This window comes from Lolium perenne, chromosome 6 (assembly GCF_019359855.2).
Source record: "Lolium perenne isolate Kyuss_39 chromosome 6, Kyuss_2.0, whole genome shotgun sequence".
Lineage (NCBI taxonomy): Eukaryota > Viridiplantae > Streptophyta > Magnoliopsida > Poales > Poaceae > Lolium > Lolium perenne.
In genome coordinates, this window is record NC_067249.2 from 65,772,602 (window position 1) to 65,785,533 (window position 12,932).

The window sequence follows — 12,932 nt, forward strand, 5'->3', positions numbered from 1 at the left end:
CTAGGGCGGCGCGGGCCCTAGCTGGCCGCGCGGCCCTAGTGTGGCGGCGCCTCGTCGCCCCACTTCGTATCTCCTTCGGTCTTCTGGAAGCTTCGTGGAAAAATAAGCCCCTGGGCGTTGATTTCGTCCAATTCCGAGAATATTTCCTTTGTAGGATTTCTGAAACCAAAAACAGCAGAAAACAGCAACTGGCTCTTCGGCATCTTGTCAATAGGTTAGTGCCGGAAAATGCATAAATATGACATAAAGTGTGTATAAAACATGTGAGTATCATCATAAAAGTAGCATGGAACATAAGAAATTATAGATACGTTTGAGACGTATCAGACCTCTAATTTTTTTTAGGGGTTTAGGGGTTCTAGTCTACGCTTTTTTCTCGCTGAAAACTGTAAAAAAACAGTTATTTTTTACAGATTTGAGGGTTTAGGGGTACTACTAGTGATGCTCTAAGAGCATCCCACCGGTGCCCTTCAGATGGAGGCTGGCAAGAGTCTTGGAGGAAGCATTTGGAGAGCACTGGCAAAGCTGCCAAGTTTTTGCCTCCATCTCCCTCACCAGCGTTCCCCAATTTAATTCCTCATTGATCAAAAATTATAAAAAAATGTAGGAAAAGCAAATCACAGTTTAAATTAGCTCAGGAAGAAAGGGACCCACATTCAAATGCAAGATCTCAAATTCAAATTCACCGGCCACGCGCCGGCGACCAAAACAACACCAAGTCTAATAAATCATATTACAAAACAGCCAGAGGGAATCAAATGGAGGAGGCCGATGGTTCATCGATGAAAGATGAAAGCCGGTGCTAGCTGCTCAAGTGTCGGAGATGGAAGCTCTGTCGTCGGTAGCGGCTGCATAGCCGATGTGGCCTGCTCTTCCGCAGATGTTACCGTCATCTCCTTCATGATCCGAGCCCGGGCCATTTTGTACAACGCCTTAGCATCATCATCCATGGTGGGAGTGTCACTTGTGTCAAGATCTTGGAATCTTCCTTCATCTTGGTCACCGTGGCTTGCAACGAATCGTTCATGGAATGGATGAGTCTGGCTTGGGAGGTTATTTTAGGGGCTTCAACCTTGGGCTCCTTGAGCTTGATCTTGTGTCCATCCTTGTTCAACAAAAGCTTGCACCTTTGATCGTTCTTCTCATCCCACTCATCATCCCTATCCTTCCAGCTTGAAACCACCTCGGAAATGAGCATGTCAAATGGATGTTCTCATGGCAACCGACGACGCGGCACCATTCTTCTCGGCCTTGGATTTCTTGTTACCAATTGGGTGCCCAACCGAAGCAGCGGAGGGTGTCGCCCCCTCCCCCCTCCACATCAATGACCTCCGTGTCGTTATTGAGGGTGAGCCGGGTCTTCTCCACTTCGAATTCTCAAGCTTGGTAAACACATGCATAAGAGCAAATTATTTGCCTTTGATCCACTTCATATGCATGAATAGAGCATCATTCAACTACAAAATAGAAACAACAATGTAAACAACCATTACATGACATATAGATGACAAGGCATGAGATTACATGATTCGCCATTGTTTTTTACACTCTCTTGACTCTTTTCAATCGCTATAAGGAAGCCATGGAACTTGTTGACCAACGTTTGTATGATGCCCCACCTATGCGACATTGCACTTTCATTCCGGTTCATGACCACGTTCGTGTAGTCAACGAAAAGCTTGCGTTCGTTGAATTGATGGTAGATCCTCGACCAATAGGTTTCCCACGCCTGCTGGGTGTCGGTGATAGGGTCGAGGTTGACGTCCCTCCATGTGTACGTGAGGTTAAGATCCTCGAGTGTGCTCCATCGAATGCTTCGGCTCCCCTTTTTCTTGGCCGTGACCATGGCGCCCGTGCCAACGTCAAGCGCTTCTACCTCCGAGCCATCATGGTCCTCCCCTTGGGTGGCGTACATGTCCTCGTCTGATGGAGCATCCTGGCCTTGAATGTCGGACAAGATGCCACCACCCTCGGCCGATGAAAAAGAACACATTTTTCATACCCACACACCGGCCGAGTGAACCCACACCTCGGGCAAGTGAACCTACGCTTTGGCCAAGTGAACCCAAATCTACCAATGGCCAGCCAATGGAAAAGAAACAATTTTTCATACCTCATCAGAGGTGTACCGAGAGTCGGCCATATCGTCGAACACCTGCTAGCCATGGGGGCCTTCGCCGCCGTACCATCCACCAACAAACAAAGCACGGCTGGTGTAGCTGCTGCCTACACCGGGGCCATCCTCGAAGAAGACGGGCACTTTACACATCGCCGGTGACATCGAGGCGAAGGAGTAGTTCAGGTCGAGGCCGAGCCCGGGGCCACGCAAACGAGGCGTAGGAGTAGTGGTCGTCGGCGAAAAGACGGCATCATCGCCGATCTTGGGCTATGAGGAGAGGTGCTACGTCGGATGCGGGACGAAGCCCTTGCCGAAGAAGGAAGGTGAGGTTTTCCGCACCATGGCCAAGTTGTGTTGTATCCCTCCGGCCGTTTCTTGGATAACCTCACCGCACCGTCGTTCCTCATAGTACGCGGCCTCATACGTCGCCTGCTCATCCGCCTTCTTCTTGGCCAAGGCCTCTTTACGGCGGGTGTTGCGGTCAGCGCTCACGATGGATCTCCTCATCACTCCGACACCCACATCTCCTCCGTCCATTATCCATTCGCCTTCTTCGTCACGCGTTTGGCGCAGGTTGCCTTGCCGAGTTGCGGTATCGGCCGACAATGGCAGGGTTTGCGCGGGCGGGAGCGCGAACGAGATTCCCCGTTGTCACTGCCACGACGGGGCTGCAGGGCTTTTCCACCGTGTTGTCGACGCCTCTATTCGACCCCCGAGCTACGGGGACATCATGAGAGTGTCGGTTGGTTTATCAGGCCGCTCTTTGCACCGACGGCGCCCCAAGCGCTGGTGAGGAATGATTTTAGGGCCGAGACTCCAAAATCTGTTTGGTGTTCCCGGTAAGGTTGCTCTAAAATTTGAGGATTCAGGAGTGTCAATGTGAGGAACACGCGCAACGGTTCTCAACTTAGTCATTTAATCGAGCACATGGAATGCACGCAATGTTTAACAAAAAGTTCTCTGAACGACCACGACACGTCGAAGGACAATCATACAAGCCATCCCACAGCTGGTCAGATTAGTATTCACGAGAGAGTTAAGAGCGGAGGAAGCTCATGGTGGGGTTCGTGTTCTTAGAGCATCCCAGCCTTTGGCGTCCCCGGGGTAAAATTCGGATGAAAATTCGTCCGGATTGGATGTATTTTTGACGTGGGGAGCAACAATTTTCCAGCCGTCCCAGGAAATTTGCATGGACCAGAGCACAGAATCTTCACTGACACGCGGACCAGAGCGTGGAATTTGCTCCATCCGGAGTCCCCAGCAGCACCCCGGGAAACCGAGGATGGCCTAGGGAGTTCGGACGGATTTAGACCTAAATCCGGACGAAAATGAGAAGCTGGGAGCGTGACTGGACTATTTTCGTCCATCTAAATAAAAAAAAAAAGAGGTCCTGAAGCTTTTCCGAGGACATGGCTGGAGATGCTCTTAGAACGAAGCAGCGGCAGAGGGAGGTGCTGTCAATGGAGAGCGGTTGCAGCTGTGTCAACGAGGGATACCCTGTCTGCTCGCACTTCCTATAAGAGTATGATTCACCATATTCTTCTCACCCGAGCTGATCTAGATGCATTTACGCACCAATGTCTTCTGCATGGAAATTTCGGCCTTCTGTGATTTGCAGGAATCAAAGAAATAGGATAGAGATGGAAATAGGAAATAATGGCAGGTGTAAACCTGTCCTCGTTCCTTGTAAGTCGAAGAATAAGATCTGAGTATATTTTTTTTATTTCTTATAAGATTTGTCTTGAAACTGAGATCCAAAGGAATTGTTTCTTCTATTTTTCCTTCGACCATTTCTGTGAATCAAAGGAGTGAACGTTATCATCTTAGGAAAAATTTTCCAAACCTCTACTTTTCCTCCACATTTCCTCCAAATCAAAGAAGTCTTTCAGTAAATTTTCAGACTTTTGAACCCGTTTGATTCAAAGGAGTTTAAAAGCATAGGAATATGAAAGGACGGGTATCCTACAGGAATCAAAATAATGCAAGAATCAGTTGTAGGAATTGTTTGATTGCCCACATGAAAAATGCAAGAAATTCAGTAGAGATTGAGTGCATGTGCTAGTTGTCATGGAGACATACAAATTTTCCTAGAACCAATTGTTAGAAATTCTACGAGATTATAGTGTACGAAAGGAACCTACATGAATTTTGATGGATTCAATCATTTGAATGAAATAACTTCAGTAGGAAAGATTTCTATGGGTAAAAAACCAACAAAATTCATTCAGAAATCCTTTGAAAAAAAATGTGGAGAATCAGTTGTAGAATTGTTTGATTGCCCACATGAAAAATGCAAGAAATTCAGTAGAGATTGAGTGCATGTGTTAGTACGCGATTGTGATTCATTCAGAAATCATTTGAATCAAACAAGCCTAGCAATTGTGATTGGTACGCGACGCTCTGGAAAATTTTGGACTATCATTTCATCGAACACATGGACAGCACGCACAGTTCACCAAAAGAAAAATCCTCTATACGACGGCGACGCATCGAAGGACAGTCACACCACGAGCCAGAGTTGGTGGAATTATTACTCACTCACTGCTAGACAAGACGTTGTTTTAAGAGCAGAAGAAGGCGCTCCATCATGAACCGCTCAGAGGGCGTTGAGCATGTCCTCAGCGCTGCTGGTGGTGAATGCGCCGCCCTCCTCGAGGTTGAGCACCTTGACGACGCCGTCGTCGGCGAGGAGCGCGTAGCGTCGGGAGCGGACGCCGAGGCCCATGGGCTTGTCGGAGAGGTCCATCTCGACGCCGAGCGCGCGGGTGAGCTCGAGGTTGCCGTCGGAGAGCAGCAGCACGTCGTCGCCGAGTCCCAGGCTCTCCTTCCACGCCTTCATGACGAAGGCGTCGTTCACGGACACGCAGGCCACGGTGTCGACGCCCTTGGCGCGGAGCTCGCCGGCCTTCTCGACGAACCCGGGGAGGTGCTTCTGGGAGCAGGTCGGGGTGAAGGCGCCCGGGACGGCGAAGAGCACGGCCTTCTTCCCCGCCGTCAGCTCGCCCACCGTCACCGTCTTCAGCTCGCCGTCGGCCGGGTCGAAGAAGGAGAGCGTGGCGTCGGGGAGCTTGTCGCCGACCGCGATGGTGGCCACGACCGGGGCGGCCGACGCCGCGGCGGACGCCGCGAACCTCCTCGCCCCCGGAGCGGCGGCGGCGCGGAGGTGGTGGGACTGGGTGGCGAGGCGGCGGGAAGCGAAGGAGAGCGACGGGGAGGAGAGCACGAAGCGCCTGCCGGCGGTGGCCGCGGCCGCGGAGGAGAGGGTGGAGAGCGAGGCGGTGGCCATGGATCGAGGGAGGAGGAGGCGGCGGCGATGTGTTCGAGGTAATGCTATCTGTTGTGTTCGGCCTTGGGGAGAGCGTTGGGGTTTGGGTTTTGGATGGAACGGACGGACGGCCCGGGTGCAGACAGACTTGATAGAGATTTTGGTTGGTTGGTGGCTCGTTACGTTCGATGCGGGAGAGGAACGGGTGGATGACGTGCTGTCGCGCTGGATTAGGCTGGCGGCCCAAAATATTTGGGAGAGGCTGGACGCAGGTGTTATTTGGGTTCTCATACTATTTATCAGCAGGCTTTCACTTCCTGACGGCCTGTCTAAACTGCAGGTGGTGGCCCAGTCGCTCAGAATGGGCCTAAAGCACTGCCCCGTCTTGCCTAAGAAAGCAAAGAGGTTTTTAATTTGACATTTGTTGGTTGAAACATGAGGATTTCATGCTCAAAATGGATGAAGTAGGGGGGGGGGGGGGGGGGGGATATTTGGCAATTAGCTGAGTCTATTGATATTATGAATATTAAGATTAAGAGATTTAAGAACTATTTTAAAGGATGGGGTCCAGTTGGTTTACAAATGAAGACACATAAAGATGAGTTGCAATGTGAACTTGAATCCTTGGAGAGTTTTGAGGAAAGTACAAATTTATTGCCACTTGAGTTTTTGAGTAAAAAATACTATTCAAGCGGAAGGAGGAAGATTACTCGCATCAGACATCACATGCCAGGTGGTGGCTATTGCAAGGAGACCAGAATACTTCCTATTTTCATAAATTGCTAATGGCGGGAAACGTAAGAATACAACGCATTCATAGATGATCAAGGGGTTTTACGTGAGGGGACTGAAAACCTATTAAAGCATGCAATATCTTAAGGGATCTATTCGGTCCTTCTCCTTGTGATGTGTTCAATATTTTCCTTCTTTATGCATTGCGACTGAAATTTAGGATGATAATGATAATGATGATTCGAATAGACCTTTTGCAGTTGAGGAAGTAAAAGATCCCTTTTCTCTATTAATGTTAAAAGAGCCCTAGGCCTTGATGAATTACCAATTGAGATTTTATCAATCTTGTCGTGATATTATCAACTATGATGTTATGAACCTTTTTTTATAGCTTTTATGTTGATCCTTTGGATGTGCAGAGGCTAAACTATGGCAATATCATTTTGCTTCCTAAAATCGCGGAGGCCAATAAAATTGAACAATTTATACTTGTCTGTCTACTTAGATGCATTTATAAGTTACAGAGTCCGGGAGGGTTTCCAACTCATCCCGCAAGATTACAAATATTATCTCCTAATACAACTCTAGCTTTCCTTAATAACAACTTGGGCTTCCGATTCTTCTTACTCTTCTAGTCGTGGGCCTTCAGTAAACCCCGGGTACTATCTTCGGCAGGCCCATTGGGGGTGCCTATGTCACTAAGACTATGACTCTGAGATTGGAGACATGTGCGAAAAAAATAATAAGTGCGCAACAAAATGCTTTCATAAAAATAGAAACATAGTGGGTGTGGTTTTTATTTCACGAGATTATGCCTCATGTGCATGTCAAGATGCAAGTAGTAGGCATTATCTTGAAGATCAACTTCGAGAAAGCTTTCGGCGATGTAAGTGGGACTTTCTGCTTAATTGCTTTCGAGTGTGAGGTTTAAATCTATTTTCTAGTTGTGGGTGAGGCAAATTTTGCATAATAGATTTTTTAGTGCTAAGATCAATGATGAGATTGGCGATTATTTCCAAAGTTCCAAGGTTGTGAGGCAAGTATATCCCATGCCCCCTATCATGTTTAATATGGTTGGTGTTTTTTGAACTAAAATAGTTTTAAATGCTCAAAGAGATGGGCTTTCTTTTTTCCTGGCTCCTGATTTTGTGGAAAATTAAGTAGCTATTTTACAACATGCACAGTACGCTATGTTGGGTATCTCTCATGATCGTGAGAAAGTTCCGAACTTCAAACTCTTGCTATATATGTTTGAATTAATGTCAGGTTTAAAGATAAATTTTCTGAAAGGTGAACTATTTGTTGTTGGTCGTGGTAATAGTATAGCAAAGTTTTGTTCTCATCTCTTCAATTCTCAAGATGGAAATTCTCCAATGAAATACTTGGGAGTACCTATGACATTTGCAAACTTGACGAACATGGATTGGGATTTCCTTGATGCTAAATTCTTGAAAAATAGAAGCATGGATCTGTGATGCAGCTACATCTGGTGCTAGCCTAACTTCGCTAGATGCTTGCTTATCTGGCATCTCTTCTTACTATATGTCTATGTTCCTACTGAACCTAACGTGTATTGAGAAGTTGAATAAGCATAGACAAAGATTCTTTTGGGCCGCTAAGAAAAAGAAGAGAAAATATCATATGTGAGATGATCTAGAAACAAAGGTGGTATTGCTGTGAAGGATCTGAGGAAACATACTATTTGTTATGTAAGTGGTGATGGAAATTATACACTCAACATGGAATTTGGCAAAAAATTGTTAAGGATAAATATCTAAGGAATAAAACAGAAGGTAATGTTAAGGCTAGGAAGTCTGCACATGTATGTGTGTCTTATCCATTATTGTTTAATGTGTGTCATTCCTAGGGTTGTACTTTTGAGAATGTGTTAAGCTGCAATTTTATTACCCCTTTTCGAAGAAGGTTACTTCTTGTGTTGCAAGAAAAGTGGGACTATATATAGGCAAATCGACTAGCCTAATCTGTCCGATGGTATTGCCTAGAACATTGCCACGAAAAAGTGGTTTTCTACCTTTGTGTATCAGTTGTTGGAAAAATGTATTGTTAGGTCACATAAAAATAGATTTGGAAAGCAAAAAATCCCTCTTGAGATAATTTTTGTGGCAATTATTGTCTCAGGATGCTATCCTCACAAGGGATATTTTTTTGGCATGTATCTCCTTTGTGCTCTTCTTGTGGTCAAAATGAATCTCCTACTCACCTTTTCTTTACATGCTTTCATGCAAGAGTGCTTTGGGGGGGGGGGGGGGGGGGTAGGATCTATGTTCAAAGCTATTGTTTGTCCAAAAACTCTTTGGCAGAGCATTGCTTTCTTACATTCCTTTTCCCCACATGGGGAGACATGTCATATGTTGCTTCTAGGTGCAATTTTTGGGGTATTCCGCGAAAAGCATGCCCGCAAGTCAGTGGCTGGGCTGGTACGTCCTGCACGGTTAAAAGGGGACGCTAGCAAAGGACGGCCGAGACCATATGACCAGTGTTCAGATGTCCATCCAACGGCCAGGAGAGCTCGATCGAAGAAATGAATGGCTCAGAATGCGCTACGTCGACAGAATGGACAGCCAGGATTCAGGTGGCCTGGATTGAGGCCCTGAAGTGCAAGAATGTTTAAAAGAGATTTGAAATGTTAGAAACCAGATCACCTTTGAGAAGAATGTCGTGAGATCTCATGTGCTAACCATTTTTCTGTGTGATCATTTCTCCATTATTGGGCAGGGTTGTATGGTGTGGATGATGCGTACAAGATCAAAGGCGGGGTTCAACATCTGATGGCCAAAGCTTCAGAGGTGGCAAGCTACATGGGGAGTTCTTCTGGATCATCGACATTTGCTCCTATGTTCTCAGGGTGTTTGATGATCGCTGATGGTTGAGCTCTTGGTTTGGTTGATGTAGTGTCTTGGTTGTTGTTTTTTAACCTATCTCTTGGTGGCTAATTCGTTGTTCTCTGGATATGTTGGTTAAGACTTTGATGTAGTTATAGGTGGGCTTTTGCCCTATAGTATGATTTTGATGTGATCCTACCAAATATTTTCTTATGTTCTAAAATCTTTCGATTTTCCTCTTTAATTGTTGTTTCAAACTTCTATTCTAGTTTTGCAATTAATGGAAAGGGGAGTAATCCCAGATGGAAAAATAGGTGATGTCATTGAGCCTTAGTTGCAGAATGGACATAAAATAGAATTATGAAGCAATCTGAACTTTTTTTTCCCGGTTGCAACCCATGTACATGTAGTAAAATCTTAGTTGCAACCGGTAAATTTCAAACACAACCCATTTTGCAACTCATGGCAATGTAACAATTTAGTATCTGGTTGAGAATTAAGTCTACAACCATCAGATTTGCATCGCGATTCGTGCGTCTATGAGAACTAAGTGGGGTTGCAACTAAGAATTTCAGTTACAAGTGGGGTTGCAAGTGATTAATTTTAGTTACAAGTGGAGTTGCAACTAAGAATTTTTAGTTACAAGTGGGGTTACAACCATGATATTTGTAATTGGGCTTGCAACTAACAATTTTCAGGTTGCAACTGACTATTTTCTAAAAAGGATTAAGATGACATGATTTAAATGAGAATTAAGTTTATTCTCAGTCGACTCAGAATTAGCTACACCCTTTGATAATTCCTAGTCGACTAAGAATTAACTTGATTTTTCTTTCTACTACAAAATCATAGAATTGCACCGTGATTCGCGGTAGTATGAATTGTCATATTAATACAACTGAGATTTTGCGTTGCGATGAGGTTTTAACTATGACAAAAAGCATCTGAGATTTTGTAATCGGCCGAGGATATGCAAGTAAGTGTTTAGCAAACCTGACGACCTGCTTCACTTCAGAAAAAAACCACGACGACCTACCCACTGACAAGAGGTGCATTGATCTTATGTGGAGATTTTGCTTAATGCTAATTTGTGTATGCATATTGGGTCTGCTACAAAAGCACAAAAAAACTGGCTACCCAAACTTTTTTTTTCTTTGTCTAGCCATAATCACTATACTTTTCAAAATAGCCTTTCACCCCGCAATATTGATATAGAAACAACACTCTGTCAAAAAAAATATAGCAACAACACAATACAAGGACTAAGTTGGGGTCACAACACAACCAAGCAAAAAAAAAACAGAGAATAAAAAGAGAAAGTGCCAACCCTAGCAGATCGAAGAAAACAAGGATGACTCGCAACCGTTGTGACCTCTAGAGAAGTCCGACCACGCTCCTAGCACACCAAAACACTACATACCAAGCAACACCTTCAACAAGGAAAGAAGCGATAATGCCACTGATGTCCGGACTTGTCCTAGGATTTCTCCCGGTACGCGGATGGAGGTGGGGAGGGGGTACACCGATGCCCTCTAGGAAGGAGCGACAACACCCGCATGCGTCATCGCGTCCGTGCTGAACGAGCCGACATGTTTCCCGGATCCCCAAATCCATCACCACGGACGATCCTAAGTGCTCCACAAAACCTGCCGCCCACCAGCACGCCCTGCCACGGTCTTTGAGCCGTCCTCGATGTCACCATGTCATCACTGTCGCAAGGCCTAGAAGAAGAAAAGGGATACAACATGGTGATACGTCTCCGACGTATCGATAATTTCTTATGTTCCATGCCACATTATTGATGTTATCTACATGTTTTATGCACACTTTATGTCATATTCGTGCATTTTCTGGAACTAACCTATTAACAAGATGCCGAAGTGCCGATTCTTTGTCAAGTCTGTTTTTGGTTTCAGAAATCCTAGTAAGGAAATATTCTCGGAATTGGACGAAATCAAAGCCCGGGGGCCTATTTTCTCACGAAGCTTCCAAGTCCGAAGGAGAGACGAAGAGGGGCCACGGAGGGGCCACACTATAGGCGGCGCGGCCCCCCTTGGCCGCGCGGCCCCGTGGTGTGGGGCCCCGTGCCGCCTCTTGACCTGCCCTTTCGCCTATAAAAAGTCTCCGTGACGAAAACCCCAGCATCGAGAACCACGATACGGAAAACCTTCCGGAGACGCGCCGCCGCCGCCGATCCCATCTCGGGGATCCAGGAGATCGCCTCCGGCACCCTGCCGGAGAGGGGAATCATCTCCCGGAGGACTCTACGCCGCCATGGTCGCCTCCGGTGTGATGTGTGAGTAGTCTACCCCTGGACTATGGGTCCATAGCAGTAGCTAGATGGTTGTCTTCTCCCCATTGTGCTATCATTGTCGGATCTTGTGAGCTGCCTAACATGATCAAGATCATCTATCTGTAATTCTATATGTTGCGTTTGTTGGGATCCGATGAATAGAGAATACTTGTTATGTTGATTATCAAAGCTATGCTTATGTGTTGTTTATGATCTTGCATGCTCTCCATTATTAGTAGATGCTCTGGCCAAGTTGATGCTAGTAACTCCAAGAGGGAGTATTTATGCTCGATAGTGGGTTCATGCCTCTGTGAATCTGGAGGAGTGACAAGAACCACTAAGGTTATGGATGTGCTGTTGCCACTAGGGATAAAACATTAGTGCTATGTTCAAGGATGTAGTCACTAGTTACATTACGCGCAATACTTAATGCAATTGTCTGTTGTTAGCAACTTAATACTGGAGGGGGTTCGGATGATAACCTGAAGGTGGACTTTTTAGGCATAGATGCAGTTGGATGGCGGTCTATGTACTTTGTCGTAATGCCCAATTAAATCTCACTATACTCATCATGATATGTATGTGCATGGTCATGCTCTCTTTATTTGTCAATTGCCCAACTGTAATTTGTTCACCCAACATGCTGTTCGTCTTATGGGAGAGACACCTCTAGTGAACTGTGGACCCCGGTCCAATTCTCTTTACTGAAATACAATCTACTGCAATACTTGTTCTACTGTTTTCTGCAAACAATCATCTTCCACACAATACGGTTAACTCTTTGTTACAGCAAGCCGGTGAGATTGACAACCTCACTGTTTCGTTGGGGCAAAGTATCTTGGTTGTGTTGTGCAGGTTCCACGTTGGCGCCGGAATCCCTGGTGTTGCGCCGCACTACATCTCGCCGCCATCAACCTTCAACGTGCTTCTTGGCTCCTCCTGGTTCGATAAACCTTGGTTTCTTTCTGAGGGAAAACTTGCTGCTGTGCGCATCATACCTTCCTCTTGGGGTTGCCCAACGAACGTGTGAAATACACGCCATCAAGCTCTTTTTCTGGCGCCGTTGCCGGGGAGATCAAGACACGCTGCAAGGGGAGTCTCCACTTCTCAATCTCTTTACTTTGTTTTTGTCTTGCTTAGTTTTATTTACTACTTTGTTTGCTGCACTAAATCAAAATACAAAAAAATTAGTTGCTAGTTTTACTTTACTTGTTATCTTGTTTGCTATATCGAAAACACAAAAAAATTAGTTTACTTGCATTTACTTTATCTAGTTTGCTTTATTTACTGTTGCTAAAATGGCCAACGCTGAAAATACTAAGTTGTGTGACTTCACAACCACAAATAATAATGATTTCTTATGCACACCTATTGCTCCACCTGCTACTACAGCAGAATTCTTTGAAATTAAACTTGCTTTACTGAATCTTGTTATGCGAGAGCAATTTTCCAGTGTTAGTTCGATGATGCTGCTGCCCATCTTAATAATTTTGTTGAATTATGTGAAATGCAAAAATATAAAGATGTAGATGGTGATATTATTAAACTAAAATTGTTCCCTTTCTCATTAAGAGGAAGAGCTAAAGATTGGTTGCTATCTCTGCCTAAGAATAGTATTGATTCATGGACTAAATGCAAGGATGCTTTTATTGGTAGATATTATCCCCCTGCTAAAATTAT

General features: G+C 45.4%; 1 protein-coding gene across 1 annotated transcript; it reads right to left on the minus strand.

Moving 5' to 3' along the window:
- Nucleotides 1–4,520: 4,520 nt before the first annotated feature.
- On the minus strand, nt 4,521–5,518 carry LOC127307535 (peroxiredoxin-2E-2, chloroplastic). Its single transcript, XM_051338256.2, has one exon. It carries the CDS (start codon nt 5,403–5,405, stop codon nt 4,716–4,718), a length of 690 nt encoding a protein of 229 aa, XP_051194216.1. The 5' UTR covers nt 5,406–5,518; the 3' UTR covers nt 4,521–4,715.
- Between the last annotated feature and the right edge of the window lie 7,414 nt (nt 5,519–12,932).